The sequence below is a fragment of the Microcaecilia unicolor genome, chromosome 4 (assembly GCF_901765095.1).
Source record: "Microcaecilia unicolor chromosome 4, aMicUni1.1, whole genome shotgun sequence".
Taxonomy (NCBI): Eukaryota; Metazoa; Chordata; class Amphibia; order Gymnophiona; family Siphonopidae; genus Microcaecilia; species Microcaecilia unicolor.
Genome location: NC_044034.1, coordinates 165,567,301 through 165,594,103, shown reverse-complemented (window position 1 = coordinate 165,594,103; position 26,803 = coordinate 165,567,301). Strand labels below are relative to the sequence as shown.

The following is a 26,803-nucleotide window of genomic DNA, read 5'->3' as shown; positions in this document are numbered from 1 at the left end:
AGACTTAAAAGGTTTCAGAGCAGCCTCTCCAAGCATATCATACCTCGGGACTCATGGAACTCCAGCGTCACACGAGCATCAAAGCCTAGGCTGAAATAGTTATTAAACACATCCAGAGGGAGCTGAGGGAGAGAGAAATAAAGCATTATGCTCCCTAGCAGCAGCCTCCCCCCCTGAAAGTCCTCCTAATTTTCGGTCCCTTTCTCCCCCAACTCCTACTACCACCCTCTTACTCTAACCAGTTCTTCCTGACTGCACTCCTCCTCACCAGCTCTACTTCTCTCCCCAGCAGAACGACCCCTTCCCTTTACTGTGCTCCCCTCTCTCAACGTTGCTCTTACATGCCAGCACTATTTATTTGTCTTATTGAAATTCTATGTAACTGCAAACTACTTTCCCCCCCATTTCATCTTTCTACCCAGTTGTCCCCCCTCTCCATGCCAGTGCCCCTCTTCTTTTGCCACTGATCCCCCTCCCCCCCCCCCCCCAGTGCTCTTATCTGTTATGTGCGAGTCAGTCCCAGTGCTGGGCAGCCCATGGTTCTAGCTGATGCTTTAGTTGAGTCTATGTGTTAGTGTGCAACATTCAAACTTGGGGCCCCCAGCATAGAAATTTGGAAAGGGCCCCCAGATGAGGAAGGAGGAAGAGGGGAGTCCATCTCAGAAGATCTGAGCGCAGCTGAAGGTCAGCTCCAGTCTTTGTTAGGCCACTCTGCTTAGCAGGGGCTGCTTGGGTGAAATTTATGTTACTGCCATGCCTATAACACATTGCCACGGAAGGAGCAGCCTAGTGGTTAGAGCACTGAACTTAACATCCAGGGGTGCATGGTTCAAATCCCATTGCTGCTCCTTGTGATCTTGCACAAGTCACTTAATTCTCCATTGCTTAAGGCACAAATTTAGATCATAAAAACTTCTGGGGACAGGGAAATACCTAGTTTACCTGAATGTAACTCACCTTGAGCTATGACTGAAAAAGGTGTGAACAAAATCCAAATAAATCCCCACTGCCTCAGATACAGATTATAAGCACTCTGAGGACAGAAAATACTTACTGTACCTGAATGTAACTTGCCTTAAACTACTGAGAAAGTGGGCGCTAAATCTGAAATCTTTACCACCTATTAGCTTTTGAGCATTTTGGAGTGGAGTGGCTGATATTCCCTGCAAACTTGGCAGACGGAGTGTATCCAGTGCTGACAGAGAACCTGGAGAAGGAAGGGACACTGACCTTGTCTGTTGCTGTTTCGTCCCGGTCTTCAGGGTTTGCTTCCGGGTTACTCTCAACCTGCAGGTTCCAGCGGTCCAGCTGCACAATGTTTCCGTCCTCCACGTGTGATAAAATCTTCGACAGAGGCTCATCAGTATATCCCTATGACAGTGGCACAGGAAGCAGTCGGCAGGAAGGAGAGTTGAGAGGAAGGCGTTAGTGATGCAGAGATGCCAAGGTGATGCACACAGTAGCAGAGGGTTACTAATGCAGCCCCCACCCTTCCATCTGAGAGAGTAGAAGAGGAGGTTCAGGCTTGTTTTCGAAAGATGATCAACACCTCTAGTATTATAATACGCAAAAGGGAAGAATCAACAGCCCCTGGTATTTCCGGGGCAGACTTATCCACTAGGCACAACAGGCACAGTGCCTAGGGCCCACTTAAATGTTTTAATCAGAAAGAATAAAAATGAAGTACAAGTTATTTATTTTTATGCCTTTCGGCCTTGAAAATATACACAATAAACAGAACAGACATATATAAAATACAACTCAATATATATATACGATTAAAATTAAAAGGCCAACTAAATATTAAATGCCACTGAGGGCCCACAGAAGTCATAATGTGACCCTGGGAACCTCTCTGCCCTAATGTGGTTTGTGCAGGTACTTAGGACTGCCTGTAGAACACATCAGGGCCGCCGAGAGACTGGGCTGGGCCCCGCCCCTACCGCGCCACCCCGCCCCGAGGTCGCTGCCTCCGCTCCCCCCACCCCCGAGGTCGCCACCGCTCCCCCCACAAGATCGCCACAGCTCCCCCCTCCACCCCCCGAGGTCGCTGCCGCTGCTCCTCCCTACACCCCCCGAGGTCGCCACCACCGCTCCCCCCCTCCGTCCGCCACCGGGCCGGGCCCCCTGCATTGAAATTGCAGTCTCACCTCCGTGAAAGCAGTGCTGCAGGCAGCAGAACGCCTCCCTTCGGCTCTCCTTCCCTCATGTCCCGCCCTCGCGGAAGTTATGTCAGACGAGGGTGGGTCACAGGGAGGGAAGGAGGGAGGTGTTCTGCTGCTTTCATGGAGGTGAGACTGCGATTTCAATGCAAGGGGCAGACGGTTGACGATGGTGGACGGGTGGGACTGCGGTGCCGAGCCCCCCTTGGAGGCCCAGGCCTGGGGAATTTTGTCCCCCCTGCCCCCTCCCCTCTCGGCGGCTATGGAACACATGGTCAGAGAATTGAAAGAAAATAGTTTTGAATGAGAAGAGGACAAGGGACATCATACCAGGGATTCACTAGGAATCACTTTATCATGAAGAATGGCAAACTTTATTGTAACCTTGGTATCTGGGACTCCAGAACATATATGAGCAGAACCATGTGCTGCAGGAGTTTTTGGTTCACTCAGGGAGAGGGGCAAACTTTGGTCATGGTTTTCTTCCACAAAACATTTTGTGATGTAGACGTCCTTACTATTACACCCCACATAAATGCTGTGATCCTGTACAAACTCTTATAAAGAATGGGAGAAAACAAGAACTGCCAAGTCTGTCTCTGATGAGCATCCATAGACATGGAAGCCCATCTAGTAACCCTGGAAGTCTTGAACTAGCTATTAACTCTGATTCCTGTGGAGCAATAGTGACATCTTGTGGGAAAAGAAGGAACTCTTTTAGCATTCTAGAATGCAATTTGGTTTTTTTTACAATTATTATTTAAACGTTCTCACAAGTAGAGCAGCTCAGAGCTATAAGATTAAATTCTTCTACCCAGTTATGAGTGCAGAAACCCTACTGTAAATTTATTTTGTGCGTGTGTTTGTGGAGGTCTCCTGAGAATTGCCTCTCCATATCACATAAGTACAGAAAGAAGATGGATGCAAAGGCAGACCTCATTCCTGTCCCTTACACTTGGCACTTACCCCACCCCAGTTCAGTGTCCTGGCAAGGTCATTTCCTGTACCCAGAGGAAGTATGGCCACAGGAGGCTGAGGGTTTAGATGTAACTGATCTAAGATGGAGAGGATCCAGCCCACCTGCACAGGGAAACAAAGACAGACCACTACAGGGGTTAGAGCTCAGCAAGTTAGAATGCCAAGTACGTGTGAACAGGACCATACTAAAGACTAAGGACTAGATGCACTAATCAATTGTTAGAGCCCTTCCCTTACCGATTCCCTTAGTGAATCGGTAAGGAACGGGCATGCATCAAGGAATAGGAATGCAAATGAGCTTTTTTGTGTGAGCCTCAGTGGTGCCTGTTGGGCTTAGGGAACAGACGAGGAGCTAAATGGCAAAGACATTTGAAGAGGATGTGCTTGACAGCTGCAAAGAGTGTCATTGCTCGGTTTTGGAAACAGCAAGAGGCACCAACAGAGCAAGACTGGCTTCTAAAACTGTCCCTAATTGAGGAGATGGAGAAACTAACTGACAAAAGGTTAGGAAATTATAATATGAATGATGAACTCTGGACACACATAAGAGCCATGACCCAAGTGAGTTAGCAATAGGTGTGTGAAGGGAGAGGGGAGGGAGGGTAAGGGGGGGTGGGGGAAGGGCGGGGGGGGGGGAGAAATAATAAATTTAAGTTTGTATTTGTTCATTTGCAGATTTATAGTTGCTTAATAAGAGAGAATGCTTAGAATGAGAGATGTATAGCATTGTATACTATTGAGGAAATATTCAAATGTCTGCTTTGAATTGTGGAAGTAACGTTTATTCTGTTGTTTATTAATAAAAACTATTGAAACAAACAAAAAAAAGGAATGCAAATGAGCTGCTCGTTGTAGCTCACTTGCATTCTCTATTCCATCGTTAAACAGTCGGCCAATCGGCCGGTCGTGCAAGCGCAGAGCAGCCAAGCGTTATGCTGGCTGCTCTGCGCATGCCAAATATGCCTCCCTGTGCCGCACGAAGATGCCACGCTGCTCACCCCCCTCCGATGCGGCTCAATCCAGCAGAGGTGCAGTTGAGGACACCCATTCAAAAAAAACCCCATTTTGGCCGTTTTTCCCCCCTCGCAATAATAAAAAGTCTTTTTTGGCCGTGCTTCACTCAGCTGAGAGACTTGGAAGTCTCTGAGCCAATCACAGCGCATTTAGCTCGGCTAAACATGTTGTGATTGGCTCAGAGACTTCCTGGTCTCTCAGCTGTGAAGCACTGCCAAAAAAGACGTTTTTATTATTTAAAAAAGGGGGGAATGGCCGGCCATCCAAAAAAAACGTCCATTTTGGCCCCTTGCAATAATAAAAATGTCTTTTCTGGCAGTGCTTCACTCAGCTCAGATACCAGGAAGTCTCTGAGCCAATCACAGCGCGTTTAGCCGAGCTAAACGTGCTGTGATTGACTCAGAGACTTCCAGGTCTCTCAGCTGAGTGAAGCACGGCCAAAAAGGACGTTTTTATTATTCCAGGGTTGAATGATGTCCAAAAAAGAGCCTGCAGCATCGGAGCCTGTGTGATTTTTTTTTTTTAAATATATAGTGAAGAACGTCCATAAAGGACGTTCCTGACGAGCACTTGGGTGGTTTTTCGGGTGTACAACAGCCATAATGGCTGTCCATGATGAGCACTTGGCCGTTTTTGCTACCTGATTTTTTTTTTTTTTTACATTTTAATAATTTTTCCAATCCTGCGCAGCCCCAACGAGAGGTACAGACCTCTCGTTAGATTTTCCAGCGTTAAGGCAATCGGAAAAGGTTAGTGCATCTCATTACAATGGGGTTTCTACACAATTTGCTCATCTGCATTCCGTTTTCATTAGCTGCTACCATGGTCAGAAAAAAGTATAGTGCATGCCAGGGTTTACTATTTGTTCGTTAATGGCTCTTTAAGGGCTCGTTAAGTTTAGTGCATCTGGCCCTAAAAGAACTCAGGAGATGCAGGAACATTCATATTCTAGAGCACTGCAGACATCAACCAGTCAGATAATTCTTTTTAATGCTTTATAAGACAGACCTTCTTATGTCCCTGAGAGACTGTGAGAGAAAAATGAAGGGGTTAATATTCAGCATGCTTCAAGCAGGGGAGGCTCCCACCTGCTTAAACCACACTGAGTAGGGCTGGTCATTGATATTCAGCAGCACATAACAAGGCAGTGACCACCACTACACTGTTTAGTTTACACAAGGGTGGTATGGGACAGAGCTGGCACTTAACCGGTTACTGGCAATATTCAGTCCACTAATCAATTAACTAAGGGTATAAAGTTAGGACAGGCTGTCCTATCTGCCAAGCTAACCGGCCACTGCTCTGAATATTAGCTGGTGACTGGTTAACTTCCGGTGATCACACTGACTCAAATACTCAATGCCGGAGCCCGGACATGGCCTGGCACTGAATATTCAGGCTTTAATTCAGCCTGCGAATGTCAGCAGGTTAAAAACTGCTGATTGCCATGGGCTGAATATTGGGCTCGAACCAATCTTCCCTTTTTCTGGGTCAACAATACACAACTTCTTGCTAGGATGGATGGATTGCATCACACAGCGAGACTCTCCACTCAATCTGTGGTTCAACACACCTTGCTGAAAATATACCCGCATAACGCATCACAGATTTGTAAAGGTACAAGCTATGAACTGCAGAACACACATCTGGGCGAGAGCAATTAAGCAGAAGCAATAGGGTGGTAAAATGGGGTGAGACAATATAACAAACCCATTTACTTACCGTACCGTCTCCCCCACATGCCAAGATTCGCAACGTTGGAACTTTCCGATACATCTCCAGCCTACGGAGGGAAGAAAAGCAGATCAGTCCTAGGGGGCCTGAAATCAATATAATGACACCTACAGATCGATATTCAAAGGGTTTATGCAGTTAGCTTTGGATTTAACCACATAAATTGTTGGCTGAAAACCTGAAGCACAGATATCCTAACTTAAATGGATGTTTAGGATGGCACATTAGTGGTCCAAGTTAAAAATGGATATGTGGCTGAAATCATGCTAAATGTTACTTGGATGTCTAAATGGCAGTTGCCTCATTGCACAATCTCCTCCTTCTGTAAAATCTCTATGCACTTTTTTCTGCCTACTACTATTTATCATTTCTATAGCGCTACTAGGCGTTCGCAGCTCTGCACAAACATAGAAGAAAGACAGTCCCTGCTCAAAGAGCTTACAATCTAATAGACAAAAAATAAAGTAAGCAAATCAAATCAATTAATGTGTACAGGAAGGAGGAGAGAAGGGTAGGTGGAGGCAAGTGGTTACGAGTCAAAAGCAATGTTAAAGAGGTGGGCTTTCAGTCTAGATTTAAAGGTGGTCAAGGATGGGGAAAGACGTAGGGGCTCAGGAAGTTTATTCCAGGCATAGGGTGCAGCGAGACAGAAGGCGCGAAGTCTGGAGTTGGCAGTAGTGGAGAAGGGAACAGATAAGAAGGATTTATTCATAGAGCGGAGTGCACGGGAAGGGGTGTATGGAAGGACGAGTGTGGAGAGATACTGGGGAGCAGCAGAGTGAGTACATTTATTCTGCCCTTTATTATTCTTAAAGCCACTTCTTTCCTTTTGCACTAATGCATTCAGATTCTTAGGTTCTTACACTTTGAAGGAAAAGTTAAGACAATTTTTTATCCTGGACAATTCTATTCTTATAATCTCCAAGTCCGCTCAACAGCAGTTCATATTTTTAGAGGCGTGTACCTGGTTAGAATGTCCTAATTAAAAAGCGCTCCCTTCAGGTGTGGTGAAAAGTAGGCCCAGCTTCTACATTGTGCGCACTTTAAGCAAGGTTAAAGCAGGGGCGTAGCCACGGGCGGGCCGGGGTGGGCCTGGGCCCACCCAATTTCGGGTCAGGCCTGCCCAGCAGCAAAGTTCCTGACGGCGATTCCAGTCGCAGCGATTCCCACACGCTGCCTGCCAGTGCTGGCTGCCGCTCAATCTCCTTGCGCTACTAAGCGCTAACCCGGAAGTCTCTCCTCTGCAGGAGAGACTTCCGGGTTAGCGCTTAGTAGCGCGAGGAGATTGTTGAGCGGCAGCTGGCAGGCAACGTGTGGAAATCGCTGCGACTGGAATCGCCGTCAGGAACTTTGCTGCTGGGCGGGCCTGCAAGGAGGGTGAGATGCTGCAGCTGCACGGGGGGGGGGGGGGGGGGGGGGGGGGACACAGCAGCTGCACAGGGGGAAGGGAAGATGGAAAGAAAGATGCTGCACAGGGGGGGGAGGGAAGATGGAAAGATGAGGCTTGATTGGTGGGTGAGGGAGATGCAGCAAAAGGGTGGAGGGGTGAGGAAGGGAGAAGTCTTGGCTGTGTATGAGGTGGAGGGGAGGGACACATGCTGCATACAGAGGGGATAGGTGGGGAGGGGGAGAAATGGTAGGCATAGGGGTGGAGAGGAGGGAGAAATGGTGGGTATAGTGGTGGAGGGAGGGAGGGAGGGAGGGCGGAGCAGATAAAATTTTGTGCCCACCCACTTTGGGCTCAGGCCCACCCAAAACTGGCTGTCTGGCTACGCCACTGGGTTAAAGAGAAGTTTCTTGGATATATTTAGGATGGGAAAAGGAAACAGCAAATGTACATTAGATTTCCAAATGGACACGTGTGATTTTGCCCCTCTCGGCAGCCTGCATGCTTTTAAACATGCACATTTTACTGTTGCTAAATTTTCAAAATGAAAACCCTAAAGGGTAGCTTCTCTGAGCATTTGTGGAAAACATGCACACTAAAAGCATCTGCAGAGTGTGATCATTCCTATCCCCACCATTTGTTACCATCACAGGAGGGGAGAGGAAGTTCTGATCAGTACAACAGCAGCCTCCACTGGCTTAGATCATCCCAGTGGGAGTATACAGAAGAAGCCTTCAAAAAAAAAAAAAAAAAAAAAAAAGAGATAGTCAATTTTTCTTTTTGGATATTTTGGTAATAATTCATTACCAAAACACAATTTTGAGGGTGCTGCTGCACTTCAGAGGTCAGTCCGTGGCCTGGTTTAACCCATTTTTGCTCAAATCTTAATTTTCACCCTACATTTCTAAAACAAATTTGGAACACTGAATAAAAACGGGTTAAGATGCAATGGGAGATAGCAGTTAGAAGTATTGCACTGGAATGCATTTTGGGTTTCTAGCAGACTACAGTAGGGTTTTGGGGAATTAGCAGTTGGTCTAGGTAAGAAAAATACTCACGCCTCCTTGGGACCACCTTGGCTGAGGTCAAAGACTTGGCGTGGATTAAGGTACCACATGAAGGACTGGATAATTTTTGCGCCCTGGAGAGAGAAAGGAGCTTCATCAAGTAATTCAGAGCCCAAGCATGGGCTGCGGACTGAGCAAAGGCCTGTGGGTAAGGGGGACGAGGGAAGACAGACAGCAACAAACCAAGAAAGGCTGGAAGAGTATTTTTGATGAGAACAGACTGTGGAGAGGCGGCACAGGAGAAAGGAGAAAAAAAAACCCAACTCCAAAGTGGACATGTACAGCTGGGAAATTCACATACTGGTGAAAACAGCTCACCTGGTTCCCCCCACTTTTGGGATTCACAAACACTAGGACTGGTTTCATGTGCGCAGATGGTGAGGGTTTTACAATAAAGGGCTTCCATCGTCCTTCCTAAAATAAGCAAGAAAGAGATGTAGCAGCTTTCATTAGTGAGAATTCTTCCAGAGGTTCTAGTATGTTAAAATACACCCCCTTACTGAAACTAGAAAATGTCAAATTATATAATTTTCATAAAACAGGCTTCTAGACTCTTCTACATTTTCCTGTTGCCCTCTCCTACCTTTCTCCTTCCCGCCCCCACCCCCCAGTCCTCTATCCCCTCTTTTCCTCCCTCCAAGACTGGCATTAGGGAGATGTGGGCCCTGAGCAAAGCTGAAGATGGAGCAGCCTAATGGCAGGTTTTGGGGTAACCCTCCTAAACTTCTGTCAAGACCCTGTCTCCATCATCTTTCTCCCCTTTCCCCATTCCTACCTCTGTCCCCTTTTTACTGGATCTCCTCTTAAAGGATGCTCTCTTTTTCTTCTTACTGGACTTCAGTGAATTCTAACAGAGGAAAGAAAAAATAACACAGAAACTTTACAGAAACCTGCACTTCGAAAGAAAACGACAGATAGTAGAAACCAAGACAAAGAAATACTGAGACAAGAGACAGGCAAACATAGCAAAGGTGACACAAAAGATGATGTAGAAAAAAACGTCCAACGGACTCAAGGAGTTCACATCAGAAGTTTTATTCAAAAATATAAGCAATGGACTCGACACGAATCGTGTTTTGGCTGTGAGGGCCTGCCTCAACAGTCCCTGTATAGTGAACAAATTGAACTTCTCTACGTGCTTTAGCATCTGAAAGCAATGACCTAGTACCTGGTGTAACAAACACCGGAGCGCACACTTCTAAATAGTAGCAGAATGTAGCAGACACTGTTGCACGCACTTCTATATTGAAGTGAACGCAACAGTGTCTGCTACATTCTGCTCCTATTTAGAAGTGTGCACTCCAGTGTTCATTACACCAGAACTAGGTCATTTCTTTCAGACGCTATAACACGCAGAGAAGTTCAATTTGTGCACTATACAGGGACTCCTGGGGCAGGCCTCGCAGCCGAAACATGATTCGTGTCAAGTCCATTGTGTATATTTTTGAATACAACTTCTGATGTGAACTCCTTGAGTCCGTTGGACGTTTTTTCTACATCATGTTTTGTGTCACCTTCGCTGTGTTTGCCTGCTTGCATTGACCGGTACGGAGGTTTCTTTGTTCTTCTGTGTTGAGACAAACCATGAAAAACATAGAAAGAAAGAAAAAACAAAAAGATACAGAGAAAAATTGCAAGACTACAAACAGGAAAGAGAAGGAGCAAAGAAAGAAGGACAACAGAGACAAGACAAAGGATTGATACAAGAATAAAGAGCAAAAAGATCAATCAAGAGAGAATATCACAACACAGTGCACTGATCTATTTCAACAAACACAACTTTATATGAAGCCAAATCTTTTCAAAGTCTGACAAACATCACACACATTGCACTTATCAAGCACTGATCCACCAACTCCTCAGGTAGTGGCCCTGTAGTCTCATTGTGACACATTTCCTGCACTGATGACCATCACTTTGTTTTCTCTTATGCACATACTCACCTGGGGGCGTCGAGCTCGGATGATCCAGGTAGGTGGGACAATGACTGCAGCATGAGCCCCAAGTGAGCAGGGGTCTTCAATCTGATGTAGCATGAAACAGGCAATTTTATTGTGGTACTGAGGGGGAGGGCGTAGGAGGAAAGAGAGGGAGAGGGAATAAGAGTGAATTCTGTAACTTCAAATTTCATGATGTCAAATGATACAAACACATGAGACCCAGTAAGGCAACTAGATACAGCAGAGCTACTTATCGCAAATTTCCAGGTTATACAGAGTAGCTACTCAGAAACAAAACCTTTTGGAATGGAAGAGAGACGGAAGAAGGTAAATCTGGGAATACTAAAACTAACGGATCTCACCTCACCAGGTTTACGAGTAACACTGCTTTCCTTGAACCGCTTCTACGATGTTTATATCTTTCTGGCGATAACATCTCCAGAACCGCACTCAATACTCAGGATGAAGTTTTATCATTTGTGCTGATTCTCGTTTGTCCTGGCAGTTCTCTCGTCTGCTCTTTTTCTCTCTATGCTTTTATTCAATCAGTCGGGACCAGGATGGGATCTGGCACCAGGAACTTTAACTGGGACTACCCAGAGATGTTTTTCATAATTTTATTTCCACCCTCTTCCTGAAAATATACTGTTGGGTCACTGCAGCAGTTATCTGGGCCGGGGTCCATGTACTGTAGACCTGGCTTTCTATACAACTTTACAACCATAGGCCCTGAATGTGAGCTCAGCATCATTTCCATACATTGATACAATTCCTAGGAAGTGGAAGTTCTGGCTGGGGGAAAGAGCTGGGACTTGAGCCCTTGTGCAGATTTGTACTACCATGCTGTGTGTAGGAGCTCGGGCTGCCCCCCTCCCCCATAGGGTCCTTGTATGTAACAGTAACAGGGCTCACAGCTTGCTGTGAAGGTAGATAGTGATGGTGGGCAATTTGCAGAGCTATGTGGGTAGTAGCTTCATTTACCAGTTCTTAAAGAGACGATAGTCATGTTCGTTTCCATTGGAAAATGGTCTAGGGAAATGGCTCTCACCGAGATTAGTGTTGCTTTTTTTGTGAATACTTTGCCCTCGAAAAATGCAGTGTATAATTTTGAAAATGCCAAACTACACGCATCACAGGTAGACAGTCATGCTTTTACCCATGTACAGGGTGGTGATTTTTGGGCAGCTTTTTTGCCCAGTAAAGGCCTTTTTAGAGACTGCCCTCCATATAATGAGAGAGAGAGAGCAGGAGAAAGCTCAAAGCCCCACTTACCGCTTGCTTACACCAGGAACAACTGATGGCGACGATCTCCTTGCTATGGAATGCAAACTTCTGCTGGAAACCCTACAAAAAGGAGGATATCTCAGGAAAGCCAATGATTTTGAAAGCCATCCACCTGTCTTCATGCCAGTGAAGGGCAGTATACTAAATAAAGATAACCTAACCTGACAGCGCTCTGTACAGGCAGAAGAAAGTGTTAGAGAGGTTGGTGCCTTCAGGGGCCTCCCTCATAAAACTCTGAGAATGGAAGTATGGGACTACATGAACTGTACATACATACAAACAAGGGACAAAAATAGGTGTCTGTGTGCAAGCATGAGGCTTGGTACCCAGGACTAAGTAGATGCATGGATTGAAATTTGGCTGTGTGACAGGGGTGGCAGAAGAGGGCAGAGATGAGGGCCAGGGATGAAGCTGGGAAGAGAGATGCCTGCTTATTCTGAATTTTGATTTAGCTTCTGACTTTTTCAGTACTAGTAGCTAATGTAAGCTATATTCAGGTACTGTAGGTATTTCACTGTCCCCAGAGGGTTTATAATCTAAGCTTGTACCTCATGCAATTGAGGGTTTAGTGACTTGTTCAAAATCACGAGGAGCACCAGTGGGATTTGAACCCAGGCTCCCCTGGTTCACAGGCCACCGCTCCAACCATTACACTATGTCTCCACTCTTGCACATTTATGGGACACTTGGGCGTGGAGTCTGTATTGAAACTCAAAAATTGAGAAGACTGAGATATGGAAGAGGTGATTTGGAAAATCCTAGCAGAGTTGTAAGTCTGGTCCTCAATATGTGAAGAGGAAATTCCACATTGTCTTACCTTTCCACATTGCCGGCATTTCCCATCTTGCCGCCTTCGGTGAACCCAGTGATGTCGGACGAACGTTGGCTAAAGAGACAAATACAGATGTTGACTTTATTTTCTCTTGCCATTTTAAAGGAAAAATTAAGGCAATCGTAATGGAGTGAATAACCCAGCTTGAATGGAGAACACCCTGTGACATGAATACCTCAAGAAAAGTTCACCTCTTCTTAGCTATTCAAGACCATTTTCAACATAATGGCCTTCTGGAGAGGCGGCCAGGAAAGCTCAAGTATAGATAATCTTTTTTGTTGATCCTGTAAAAACTATCACAACCAAAGATTACATGATAATTGAATAATGATATGGGCTTGGATTCCAGGTCCTGCCCATCAGGCTGACCAGGACTAGGAGCACTACGAACACATCGCTCAGACGCCTACACATCACCAGAGGGAACTGGAATTTATGATCCACTTTCCTTAGCTGGAAGAACATCAATGCAATTCATAGACTGGCCACAAAACTACCATTTTGTCCTTAAGAAAAAAATTAGGTTTTACCTGATAATTTTCTTTCCATTAGTCCTTCCCACTATTCCAGAACCTGTGGGATAGTTGTGTCAATCAACCAGCAGATGGAGAAAGAGAATTGAAAACTGAGCTGAGACATCTCTTTCTTGGCATCTAGTCCAGTTCCTCAGTATTTACATAGACAAGCAGTAAGGATAAACTCAGGATAAACTCAACTACCTTAAACAACTTGCTAACCTAACGCTAACCAGACAAGCAAACATGTGTGGACCTCTTTCATCTCTGGACAATTTGTACAGAACAAGAGATATGCAGGAAGCACCATGCAAGGTGACAGTCATCATCTGATCCATTACTTAGCATCCACTAAACATCTCAGAAACCTTGGGTGGGCCTAATTTCTCCTTCCATTATGTAGCTTCTCACTATTCCAGAACCTGTGGGATGTTCAAAAACAATCCCTGAAGTGGGTGGGATTCTGGCGCCACCGCCCCGAGGACTGAAGCTCCAAAACTGGCTTCTGAGTGTGCCACAACATCCATCCTATACTGCATGGCAAAGGTATGCAGCGTAGACGTCGCCGCTTTGCAAATATCTGGTGAGACAGTAAGGTAGTCTCCACCCAGGGTGTTGCTGTACGCCTCGTAGAATGAGCCCGCAAGGCCTTAGGAGCCTGCTTCCCCTCAAGCAAATAGGTTGATGCAATAGTTTCCTTCAACCATCTAGCAATTGTGGGCTTGGAAACCATGAGGCCAAGCCTCTGTTCACCAAAAAGCACAATCTGTCTGATTTGCAAAACTCATTCATGATTTCCAGATGTCTAATGAGAACACATGAAGAAGCTTCAAAAAAGAATACTGAGCCTCTTCATCATCTCTGCAAAAGAAAGGACGCTCCATAGACTGACGAGATGAAATACTGATATCACTTTTGGAAGAAAGGAAGGAACTGTGACAGGGAGACCACCAACTCTGAAAAGCGAAGAAAGGGATTCCAACAAGACAGACTGAAGCTCTGAAACCCTATGTGCTGCAACAGCCACCAAGAATGCTGTCTTTAGCATAAGATCTTTCAAGGAGACACTCCGGAATGGCTCAAAGGAGGCTTCTGAGGAGCCCGTAGGACTAAATTAAGGTTCCACTCTGGACATGGTGAATGAGAGGGGGACCACAAATGTCTTGCTCCCCGCAAGACTCAAACAGGCTAAAGCCACAACTCCTGAAGACATCCTCCCACAGGAAGAATAGAAGAGTGGATCAGCCTCACATCACTGTGAAGCTCTGAAAGCATCAGGCACTCTAGCTGACCAAGAGGAGGACTTCCTGTCTGCAAGAAAGGAAGACCAGTGTGCCTGAAAGCGGGACTTCTGACCATACTGCTGACCACCAGGCCGGTATCATCTGCCGTCTCGAAATCAGGTTTATATTTTATTATACTTACTATACTGGTCTGACTGGCGAGCAGAGCAAAGCGGTGTACAAACTAAAATATAAAAACAATAAGAGAAGAAAGGAACTGCAATATCAATAGGAGAGTACACCAATCACACAGCAAATAAGAAAAAGGGCAGGGGAAGAAGGGTCAAAGCAGTTGTAAAAAGTCCAGCAGAACTGGCAAGAAAACCTTTAGGCAAAGACCTCAGAAGGGCAGTCTCCTGAGAACTCAGGAGACTACAAATCCCAGCTTCCCCGGGGAAGGTTACGCACCCCTGTCCGAGAGGGTAGGCCTTTCTATTCCCCTGAGAACCAAGAGGACTACAACTCCCAGCTGTCCCAGGCTAGAACAGCTGACCCCGGTAAGGAGGGTAGTACGTACTACAATTCCCAAGCTCCTAGAGAGGGGGGTCATGACTTGCTCGGGGAGTCCAATCAGGAGGATTCGAAGCAGCTGGGAGAGATACAAAGGAAGGAACCCATGGAATGGCAGCCTTTAGATTAGGTCTCCTAGGGGAGAGCAGCTGCTGAACCGGAGCCTATGGATGTTTCAGCCCTGGCCAAGGTAAAGGGGATAAGCTGAAAGGATTTTTAGCAAGAGTGCTCTCTAACCTGGTACAGCTGTGGAAGTAAGATTCTCAGAAAAGAGCCCTGGAGTCTGAAGTGTTTAAAATGGCTCAGGGCTCATCGCAAGGACTGAAGCTTGTTACAGGAAGGGTAAGAGAAACTGGATAAAGTGCTCAAGCCTGACCCAAGTGAGCAGATACCAGGTGTTTGCTGCTAGTATGGAAACGGGAGGGGGTACCTTCAACCTCTAAACATACAAGGAGGTGAAGGAACAAAGGGCTTGAGCTGAAAACAGAGGAGCTGTCATATATAAAGGAACTTTATTCCAGTATGAACTTTACTCTGGGCAAGTCACTTAACCCCAACAAAAAAAAGGAGGTGAAAACCCTCACGATACTGTGAGATATGGGACAAAAAAGTGAGGAAAACGAATGAGGATACCAAAAAATGCTTTATTATATAAAAAACGACCCAACATGGCCGTGTTTCGGCCCAAAGGCCTGCCTCAGGGGTCTTGAACAACCTATACAGAACATTGAAAATAAAACAATGTTCTGTATAGGTTGTTCAAGACCCCTGAGGCAGGCCTTTGGGCCGAAACACGGCCGTGTCGGGTCATTTTTTATATAATAAAGCATTTTTTTGGTATCCTCATTCGTTTTCCTCACTTTTTTGTCCCACGTCACTTAACCCTCCATTGCCCCATGTAAGCCGCATTGAGCCTGTCATGAGTGGGAAAGCGCGGGGTACAAATGTAACAAAAAAAAAAAAGAACTTTGGATCAATATAGGAGCACGCTTTGTTCTTGTGAGGGAATTTTCTTCAAAAGACTGCATTAATCATTGGGGAGGGAGATAGAGGTTCAAGAACAGATAAGGCAAGAAGGCAGTACCGAGCACCTTCTGCTGGGAGGTCCCCTAGGCACGGCCTATATGAAGTTAAAGGTTAAGTGTTCGGGGCCTTGAAAAGACTGATCCTGGAAGTAAGTGTCAGAGATTTGTGTTGTTCATGGACATGATTTCAAGATATTAAAGAAAGGCCACATAGAAAAGACGGAGTGGAGTCGTGACTTGGGATTATCAAGGGCAGATTGGCACCCCGGCTACCCACACAGAGGGAGACGTTGCGCCACAGCACATAAAGGAGGAGTCGGACTGCAATTATGACCTTAGCGTACCATCCTCATAGGACTGAGAAAAGACCCAAGCTTTTAATTCACTTTTAAACTTTTTGAAAGAAGTGTTACTACAAAGTGATGAGGGAAGCCCATTTCAAACAAAAGGTGCAAGAAAAAGAAAGCACAGAGTCTAGTAGATTCAAGTTCAGCAGATCTGGGACCAGTGAGAACCAAATGGTAGTCATCTATTGATCGCAAAAGCCGAACCGCTGAATATGGAATGGTAAAACAAGATAAATAAACAGGGGTATCTATCCGGAATGCTTTAAATGTGAGACTTGCTACTTTATGAGTGATACGATGATTAACCGGTAGCCAATGATGGGCCTTCAAAAGTGGAGTAATATGGTTGCTATGACGAGCATGGCAAAGATGACAAACTGTTGTATTCCATAGTGACTGAAGTTTCTTTAAAGAAGAATGGGGAAGACTGGCATAGATGATGTCATAAACAGAGAATCAGTGCATGAAAGGTATTATGATTAAAGTAATGATGTATTGCCCGTAGCTGGCAGACGACTAAAAAAAAAAACACACCTAATTTTGGTCAAGTGTGAAACCTGAGGTAAAAATGTCAATGCTGAATTCAGAATAATGCCTAAATACCAAAAGCGTGTTACAGAAGTGATAGAGATGCCAAAGAGGGTTACTGGGGCAGATGACGGAGAACAGGTATCTGAAAACCAACAAGAAACACTTTTTTTCTTTATTCAAAACTAACTTTTGATCAATTAACCAAGTGGAAACTAACTCGAGGCACTGCTGAAGGAGGGTAACTGAAAATGCATGAAGAGAAGTAGGATAAATAAGAAGAATATCAGCATAAAAATAAGCAGAGATACAAGTGGATTGTACAAGGGCAGCTAAAGGACTCAGAAATAGATTAAAAAGTAAGGGCGAAAGAATCAATCCTTGGGTACACCACATGTCAGAGTTTGGATAGAAGATGTGGAAGTTTGAGTTATGACCTGGAAGGCCATATGGGCCAAAAACAAAGAAAATGGACAACCAAAGGTTTTCAGCTTATTCCCCAGCAATGAGTGTCGCTTAAGTTTCCCCCAGTTCTTTCACCAAGTTACTGAGATCTTCTCCAAATAGGCATTTACCCTGAAAGGGCAGTTTAACTAGACATGACTTTGATGCTGCATCCGCTGCCCAATGCCACAACTAGAGTTGCTGATGTACCTTAACATCAAAGACATACTGCAGGCCACAACCCGTAACATTTCATAAATAGCATCTGTGAAGTATACCAATCCCACTTCTAGCTGGGCATTATGGTGCTTGCCTTGTGTTGCCGACTTCAGATGCCACTTCAGGCATGCTCTTGTTATGAACGAGCTGTACACTGTCGTTTGAAGGCCCAAAGAGGCCACTTCAAAGGCTTGGTTCAGTGAGCCTTCTAGCTTCCTATCCTGAAGGTCTTTGAGGGCAATGCCCCCCTTCCACCGGAAAGGTGGTCACTGCCGTAACCAGGGAGCCTACCCTGGGAAACTGCAATTTATCTTTCTCCTCCGGAACTAAAAGGTAGAGGTGAGCTATGGCTCTTTCCACTCTCAGCCCCGTGTCCTGTAAGACCCAGTCTGCTGTAATCAGGTTCTGAATGTCTGGATGCATTGGGAAGGCCTTAGAAACCCCCTCATGATCGATACAGATGGAACTCCTGACACCGAAACAGAAGGCTCCTCAATGGAAAGCACTACCAGTGCCTCAGAACTAAGAGTACGAGCTCCTCTTTATGAAACTTCAGTACTTTCAGATCATACCCCTCATCAGGAGGTAGCTCTCCCTCCTCTAACGGCTCCTTCAACAATGGCTCCTCTCAATAGACTATGGCCACATCAGATAAGGAGGGAGGAGCAGAGATAGCCCTCATCTGCCCACTCCTGGGGGTCTAAACAAGATCTCTTAGGAACCTGAGGGGCAGTGTGGCGAGAAACTCATGCGCCGTGCAGCAACTCTGACTATCCCTGCTTCAGTAAATAGGCCTGGTGTAAAAACAATATAAACTCCGGAGAAAACAAAGATCCCAATGCCGAATGTTCTGTCAGACTCTGAGGCTGTAAAATGGTGGCTGTGTTCTGTGCTTGATCAGACAGAGGCTGCTTCTCACTACCAGTGGGCACTGACAAAATGGTGCCTGTTCTCCCATTCTCCTGCATCAAACTGCACACCGGCCCTGCCGGAGAGCCCGAAGACCCCAGCATATTCAGATGCTGCATCAAATCCAAAGATGTGCTGTCGCTGACTGTTTCCTCTGCATCCTGAAGGATTCCCAGCTTGCATGCTCTGCCATGCCCCAACGCCGGCTGGTGGATCCCACAGTGAAAACATCACTTAACTGCCTCTGAGGGAATTGCCAAGCGCAGCACAACATGTCCCAAATGGTGAGTTAGGATCCCTGCACCAAGTAGAGCTTGCAGCCCTCCAAGTGGTTTTGAGTCAAACTTTAGTTGGACTTACCACTGCTGGATGCTTCCCCCATGCTCAGTCTCCACAAATCTTACCACAGATGAGAAAGGCTCAGGACTGATATTCTGTCCCATGCTCTCCAGTAAACCTCTTTCTTTCTTTCTCTCTCTTTTTTAAGGTTGTTGTGCTGAAAAAGGATAGCTCTACAGGAAACAAGGGAGAGGTGAAGAGAGGGAAAGAAGTACTTTCACGGGACACCACAGACAGGAGAACCTGAAGACCTTCAGATATGACTGCAGACTCAAGCCATCCATAAAACTAAACTGGGGACCAGTTGACCAACTGGACCAGGAGCAAATCACTCAGAACCACATGATAAAAAGTGTGCCCATCCACCTGCTGGAGACAGAAAATACTGAGGAGCTGGACTGGATGTCAAGAGAGATAGGGAACTGAAAACTGAGCTGAGACCTATCTCCACCTGCTGGATGATAGACACAAGTATCCCACAGGTTGTGAAATAGTGGGACGCTACTTAATAGAATGCTGTGGAGGAAGCTGTGGTTTGAGGTCCATGCTCCTCAGCCAGAAAGATACACTGTGATCCCTGAGCTGACGCTGGAGGAAGCTGTGGTTTGTGGTCCATGTTTCTCAGCTGGAGGAATGTCACTATGATCTTTAGGCTTGTCCTGAAGGAAGCTATAGTACGTGATTTATATTTCTTGGCCAAGGATATATCACCACAATCCCTGGTCAGGCTACAGAAGAAGTAGAAACAGACCACGATAACAGATAAACTAACAGGCCTAGTTGATGTGCCCAGGTTCATTCCTGTTGTGCTGTTCGGTTGATCTGTCTTCCCCTGTGGTTTTTGTGGCCTCTGTCCCTTGGCTTAGTGACTGTCACTAGGATTCCTGAGCTGGCCCTGAGGGAAGCTGTGGTTTGTGGTCAGTGTTCCTCAGCAGGAGAAAAATTACTATGATTCTTGTGCTTGTTCAGGAGGCTGTAATCCTCAGCCAGAAAAATATAACTGTCTCTGCACTGGCTCTGGAGGGAACTGGGGTTTGGGGTTCCTGTCCTTGGTTGTATGATTATTACTGAGATTTCTGAACTGCTGTGGAGGAAGGTTCAGTTTATGCTCTATGTTCCTTCATTAGAGGAATATCACTGTGACCCCTAGATTGGGTCTGGTAGGGAAAAACATTTCCGTCAATTTCTCATCTACACACAAGGGCACCATCATCCCTGAATAAGTCAAACAAGGCAGAGCTCTGATCTGTCTGCCATTGTCCCTGTGAATGGGACTGTTCCACACAGATCATACAACAATGATGCTCAGCACATTAACCCATGCTGGAAAATGGAAACAAGAGGTGAGGGGATAGAGGATAGATGGCAATAGTGACAAAACAGGGATGGGGCAATGATAGGACCAGAGGCTGAAGGGGCTAGGCCAAGGGTCCAAGGCAGGGTCAATACCAACGGCTGGATGGGCCAGGCCAAGGCCTTCAGGCAGGGTCCATACCAGAGGCTGAAGGGACAGATCACAGCCTTGCACAGTGATAGCGTCACAAGAAGAAATGATAGGCGATGGATGTACCAGGGGCTAAGGCAGTGCGATAATCAATTGAGGTGATACCTTGGCTTTATTCAGAGCAGCAGAGGTCATGCGATTAGCCCTACTCTCTAGACAGAAGCTGGCATGCTAGAAAGTCTCCTGATGTAAACAGACTACAATGAAGAACAGGGCCAATTGGGAAGGAGAATGAAAGCAAAGAAAAATAAAACAAGAGAAAATTCAAAAAAAAAAAAAAGCAGGTGAAATATGTTAACATTATGGGGATAATACTATAAGCCACTGAAGCATGTAGTTTACATGCTTAACTGTTTATAAAATTGCCCGGGGACATATACTCAAAATAATATAGATCCTCAGAAACCACAATGGCTACTTTTATGCGACATACGTGCAGGCATGTCCAGGGCCACATTCAAAATTCTGGTACTCAGAGGCAAGATTGGTGGGGGGGGGGGGGGGGGGGGGGGCAGAATCATAGATGTCAGATTACAGAGTCACAAAATGAGCAGAGAGGACATAGTGCCATGCTCGTGAAGTACCACATGTGCATGGCCTTAAACAAGTGGGAGCAGCCACCTCTGGTTTTCAGGGCATTCCCAATTATAATGCATGAGACAGATTCACATATAAGAAAGGCAAAGCATGCAAATTTAACTCATATATGTTCATTGTAGATATCCTGAAAACCTGACTGGCTGGATGTGTCCTGAGGACTGGGTTGAGAACCCCTGCTGTAAAGGTGTCTGTGGAGAAATGGTGAATTTTCCAGCATGTGAATTATAAGAGTATTTCATAATATATTAACATAGCAAATCACATGAAGTGAATTTCTCTAGTTTGGCCAGCAGGTGGTACATGTTTTATGTTTAAAGCTGTTTCAGAGAAATGACTGTTCCTTCTTTAGTTTAATACAAAGAGAAAGTAACCTGCAGTTTTGTGGCCAGCTACTTTTTAAAAAAATGTTGTTCTGGGCTCTGATTGGTCCAGGAGTTCAAATTCAGTCTGGAAATACTAGATGTTTCTCCAGTCTCAGTATAGAAGTAGAGAGAGAAAGACCTCTTTACTGAGACCCTGTGAACAGTTATATTCTGTAACCTGTGAGCAGCTATATTTCCTGTACTTTCCAGGCACTATCTAGGCAGTGATAAAATGTTTAGATAGTTTTATAATTGGGTCATTCCATGCCAAGTGGTCTAAAATTTAAAAATGTTCCCACCATCATGTTCTCCAATTTCGTTCAAATTTTATCTGTTGCGCGAGTCAGGTGTTAAATGAAGTTTCCCAAAATTTGAGGTCTCTAACTGCAATAGTTGCAGATCTAGATCCCCTTTTCTGAAAGGTTGTCAGTCCATGAGCGCTCGACATTTACCAAAATGCCATTTTTGGGGTCTAATAAAATCCAAACACATTTATAAGAATGGCTAAAAAATTCAAATCCTGTACAGTTTTTGATGCTAATTGCGCTGAAATACATTTTAACATTATGGATGCAAAATCCAGTCAAACAAGTTGACTCAAAGTGTGCATCAAAATTGGTCGCGACTCATCGGAACATATTTGGACCAATATTCATACCGCAACAGCTTCCATGCAAAGATACAGACTTGAAATTTTGAACAAGCATTATGCTTGTGCTGGACCTAATACTGCCAGATTTGCAACTAACCAGCATCTATAACCGTCCTGCAGGATCTCTTCAAAGTTGGCACTGTCAGTGCAAATGGTAAAATTTACCAAAGTTCAAAGCCAATTATTAAAAGAGTCTGCCTGAATCAGCTTGTGAACAGTATCATCTGAAAGAGAAAATTGTGCTCTACAACACTGATATGCTTTTGTTTTGCAATGCCACCATTAAGTAGCCATTTACTCAGGTCAAAGTATGTTATATTTAGTACGCTTGATGCGCTAATTTTTCTTCGTTTCTAGGAAATTGAGTCTTAATAGTCACTTAAAAGTATCGATATAATTATTTATTCATTCGTATTCTATTTGTTGATTGTCCAATCGTTTATTGTGTGCTGTTATGGTGGATTGGAAACGTTTGTGAAACGTCAGTTGAACAGAAAGATGCTTTCGTAAGCTTTATGCATCCTCATGGTCCCGCTAGTTCATTTTATTGTCCGGTAAGACGTGATACTTGCTGGATCCCAGAACAACTTATCATTGCTGTTATTCCAGCTCCATCAGTGACATCATCTGGTCGGCAATATAGTTTCCCTGAAACCGTTCTCTTGCAGATCAATGATGCTATCAGAATGATGAAGTAACTGAAGAAGGCAGGCTTGGGAACCTGCAGTGAAGTAACTGAAGAAGGCAGGCTTGGGAACCTGCAGTGAAGTAACTGAAGAAGGCAGGCTTGGGAACCTGCAGTAAAGAAACACACAATCAGGCTTGGGATCCCTACAGTAAAGAAACCCACAATCAGGCTTGGGATCCTGCAGTAAAGATACCCACCTGTGGCTGTTACTGCATAGCTTGGGATCCTGCAGTAAAGATACCCACCCGTGGCTGTTACTGCATAGCTATCGGGCGTGGCCCCTATGGCGATGGGGATGCTGGTTTCAATGTGATAATCAGTAATGGCTCAGCCATCATGGACCAACGCAATACATCGCGCACACAAAATATAACATACTTTGACCTGAGTAAATGGCTACTTAATGGTGGCATTGCAAAACAAAAATATATCAGTGTTGTAGAGCACAATTTTCTCTTTCAGATGATACTGTTCACAAGCTGATTCAGGCAGTGTCACGTATGTGAATGTTTCCTTGTTTGTGCTCACCTCGCCCTCTGGTGGCCAGAACCGGTGGCTGCTATGGGCTGTCACCCGTTCCAGACTTCAGCCCAGTCCGGTCCAGATCTTCCGGGCTGCCAGACTTGCTTCTCCGTTTGTGCCTGAACAGCATCCGTAGCTGCCTTGTGATTCCTGCAGCTGAACTTCAGCAGCTGATGGCTTTATTAATCACCTGGAAACTTCTGTGTTTGCTTTTGCATCGTCTAAGGTCCCTGGTTTGTTGGTGCTTTGTTGCACTTCTGCCTAGTCTGGTTTCTTGTTTGTGTTTCTTGTCCGGTTCTAGTTAGTCTGTGTGTAGTTTAGCTTAGGTTTATTAGTTATTTCCTAGTCTTGTTTCTGGTCTGAATCCCTGGTCTAGTTTCTGTCTCTTTCTTAGTGGCTGCGTGGCAGCTTTCAGTCCTGACTCTTTTCTGTCTGTGTTCTGGCTTAGTGGCTGCTCTGCAGCTTTCAGTCCTCTTTTCTGTCAGTGTTTGTACCCTGTTTCAGTGGCTGCTTGTCAGCTTTCAGTTCCTGTCCTTTAGCTTGTCCATTTCCTGCTTTGTGTAGTATTGTCTGTCTATGAGTCCTAGCCCTGTTTCCTGCCTTGCTGCCTATGTATATTCCTTTCCCCTCTGACCCTTAGTCCCTGTTCAGCCTAGTTGGTATCCAGTTCCTGCCCTGTCTGGTAAATCCTGCCAGCCGCCTGCACCCAGGGGCTCAACTCCTGAGGAACGGCGGTCAAGTGCAGGTGAAGTCTAGCTGTTCCTGTCAGAGTTCTGCCTTGTCTCTGGTGTGCGGTGGTTTTGCCTGCCACTGCTGCTCCACGGCAGTGGCCCAAGGGCTCATGAACCTAGTTTCTGCCTTGAAAACCTGACAGGCAGAGTCTTTTTTAATAGCTGGCTTTGAACTTTGGTACATTTTACCATTTGCGCTGACAGTGCCAACTTTGAAGAGATCCTGCAGGGCGGTTATAGATGCTGGTTAGTTGCAAATCTGGCAGTATTATGTCCAGCACAAGCATAATGCTTGTTCAAAATTTCAAGTCCGTATCTTTGTTTGCATGGAAGTTGTTGCAGTCTGAATATTGGTCCAAATAAGTTCCGATGAGTCGCAACCAATTTTGATGCACACTTTGAGTCAACTTGTTTGACTGGATTTTGCATCCATAATGTTAAAATGTATTTCATCAGAATTAGCATCAAAAACTGTACAGGATTTGAATTTTTTTAGCCATTCTTATAAATGTGTTTGGATTTTATAAGATCCCAAAAATGGCATTTTGGTAAATGTCGCGCGCTCATGTACTGACAACCTTTCAGAAAAGGGGGTCTAGATCTGCAACTATTGCAGTTAGAGACCTCAAATTTTGGGAAACTTCGTTTAACACCTGACTCGTGCAACAGATAAAATTTGAACAAAATTGGAGACATGATGGTGGGAAGGTTTAGACCACTTGGCATGGAATGACCCAATTGATCCTTATTCAGTTACCTGTTATTTTCAATCTGTTTTTATAGTTCACTGTTCAATATTTTTTATGACAATAAACCCTTTTTAGTTTATTGACTCCGCTTGTCTGGACTAAGAATCCTGGTGATTTGTGTGTTGGGTCTGCGAGTGCTTTCTAGGAACTGTGGGACCACTGGGAGAGTAGCCCCAATAACCTAGCAATCACAGGGGATAATTTGAAAGCAGGAGACTCGCCCAGAGGCAGTTGGGACCCAGTCGGTGTGAGAAGGGTGCTAGCGTAGAGCACAAGCAGCAAGTACAGGCAGACCTGAGCTGTGCTGGGGATAGACCCTCCAGGTGGCCATGGGGCTAACCCCAGGTGGGTGCTAGGCGTTCTGTGACAGCGTCTTTATAGAATACTCATGTAACGGGGGATAAATGCACTGGAGCTGGTGTAAATGCTTGCACCAAATTTCTGGGGATAGACGCATAAACTTACAGGGCCTGATATTCCGTGGGTTGTGGGCAGCGCGTTTGCTATCCAGCACTGCGTTAAACCGGGTATTCAATACTGGGCTGTTTCTGCGACCGGTGTTGAATATCCAAGGTTTAATTTGGTTGCTAAAATGTTTACTGGCTATGCCAATATGCAGCACTAACTGGTTAACTTTATAGCAGTCAAAGATAGGCCCGCTATTTAAGTAGCTTATTTTGACCACTCAACAGCCGGTTTGGCACTGAATATCTGCGCACAATTGTCTATGTTGCGCGATATAGACAGTTAGCGGCTAGCCACTGACCAAGATATTCAGCAGGAGATAACCAGTTATCTCTCGCTGAATATTCTCAGTTAGGCACTTAAACGCTATTTAACCGGCCAGGAGCTGTTCCTAGCCAGTTAAATAGTTTTGAATATGGGGGTGGGGATGGTATTTTGTAAGTTATATATGCCATTGAAGATATGAGTGTAGCAACAAAATAGTCATGTACGTGTGTATATGCATACACACCGGGAAAAGGTGACTAAAGTATTGGATCCAAAATGTTGAGAATGTCCGATTTTTCATGTCATGGGTCCATAAGCAGTCTAAAAAGGTTACATCTTTGAAGTTCTGTTAACTTTTTAATTTTTTTCAAATGAAAGGACAGGGTTTGTATTGCTGTATTACAAATTGTTTGCTCTAACAGAATTCATTAAAACCTCATTTTTTGTTTCTGGTGATTTTAGTCACCTTTTCCCAGAAATGGTCATACATATGTTAATCTTCTAATTGGTTAATGCCTACTTTACAGAATTAGCTTGTGGATGGCAACAAGGAGAGGTTCCAGGAAAGGAAAAGAGAGATACGAGGGAACTCAACATCTGCATCCTACAGACATCATCCTCCATCCAAACAGGACCAAGAGGAGAAAAACCACAGCAGTGAAATGGTTTCTGTCGCAAACTCATTTAAGGAAGGTTCTTCTTGCCATCCACATCAGCAGAAACAGGGACCAAGTACCCAATCAGGGCTCTCACCTCCCGAATGTTGCGGGATCCGGACTCTCGGAATGAAGGTTTGCACCGGAAGTTAATCTGTAAAGCAAAACCACAAAGGGGGTCAGATGTACGTGAAAAGGGTTCCTTACCCAGGGATATACTGAAGTTTACATAGAAACATCCAAGTCCTGGTTTTCATACTGGGCCTACAGTGGAGACCCTAAGTTCTTGGGCCAGGGCAGAGGTGGAAGTGGGTTCTAAATTGGGATGACGTATCGTAGCAGCATCCAGCACCCTCACCACCTCATCATACATCAGCTTACAGCAGGAAAAACTCTCTGTTCCTGGGAATCTGGTCTAACACAAGGTTTCCATAAGGGGCGTCGCCAAGATTCTACATGAAATAAGCCATTACACGCTGGAGACTGAGTATATGGAAATTTATCTAATGCATACTCATAGTGGATATCCTAAAACTCAACTAGCTATGAGGGTCACCAGGCCAGGTTTTGGTGCCCCGGTCCAACATCTTCTGCATCTCTGAAAGTACAAACGTGAACACTCCTTCCCATCTCAAAGGTACATTGTCACACCCACCATTTGGAATTATTGGAAACTAATAATTTCATTTCCTCCTACTTTCATTCACAACTACTCAAGGATTTTTTCCTTATTTTAAGTAGAGAGGTGTGGTAGCTGTGTTAGTCCACTTTTAAAGGTAATCAATAGAAATCAAACAAAATAAAACATGGAAAAGAAAATAAGATGATACCTTTTTTATTGGACATAACTTAATACATTTCTTGATTAGCTTTCGAAGGTTGCCCTTCTTCGTCAGATCGGAAATAAGCAAATGTGGTAGATGACAGTATATATAAGTAAAACATCCAAGCATTTCATTGACAGTCTAAGGAACGTAAGACCTTTGAAGTCAGAATGATTGAATATTTTGACACCCAACAGACAGGACTTAACAAAGATCTGGGTTTTCTAGCCCATTATAAACCATAAAGTTGTATTGCTATGTTTATC

General features: G+C 44.9%; 1 protein-coding gene across 1 annotated transcript in view; it reads right to left on the bottom strand.

The window, feature by feature from the left end:
* Window positions 1–26,803, bottom strand: part of DGKZ (diacylglycerol kinase zeta) — a 226,978-nt gene that overhangs the window by 72,144 nt on the left and 128,031 nt on the right. Inside the window, 11 exon segments of the mRNA XM_030200852.1 lie at window positions 44–122; window positions 1,231–1,371; window positions 3,129–3,242; window positions 5,877–5,937; window positions 8,334–8,416; window positions 8,661–8,756; window positions 9,118–9,189; window positions 10,286–10,402; window positions 11,555–11,626; window positions 12,384–12,452; window positions 25,811–25,867. Coding sequence (XP_030056712.1) covers window positions 44–122; window positions 1,231–1,371; window positions 3,129–3,242; window positions 5,877–5,937; window positions 8,334–8,416; window positions 8,661–8,756; window positions 9,118–9,189; window positions 10,286–10,402; window positions 11,555–11,626; window positions 12,384–12,452; window positions 25,811–25,867 — 961 coding nt within the window.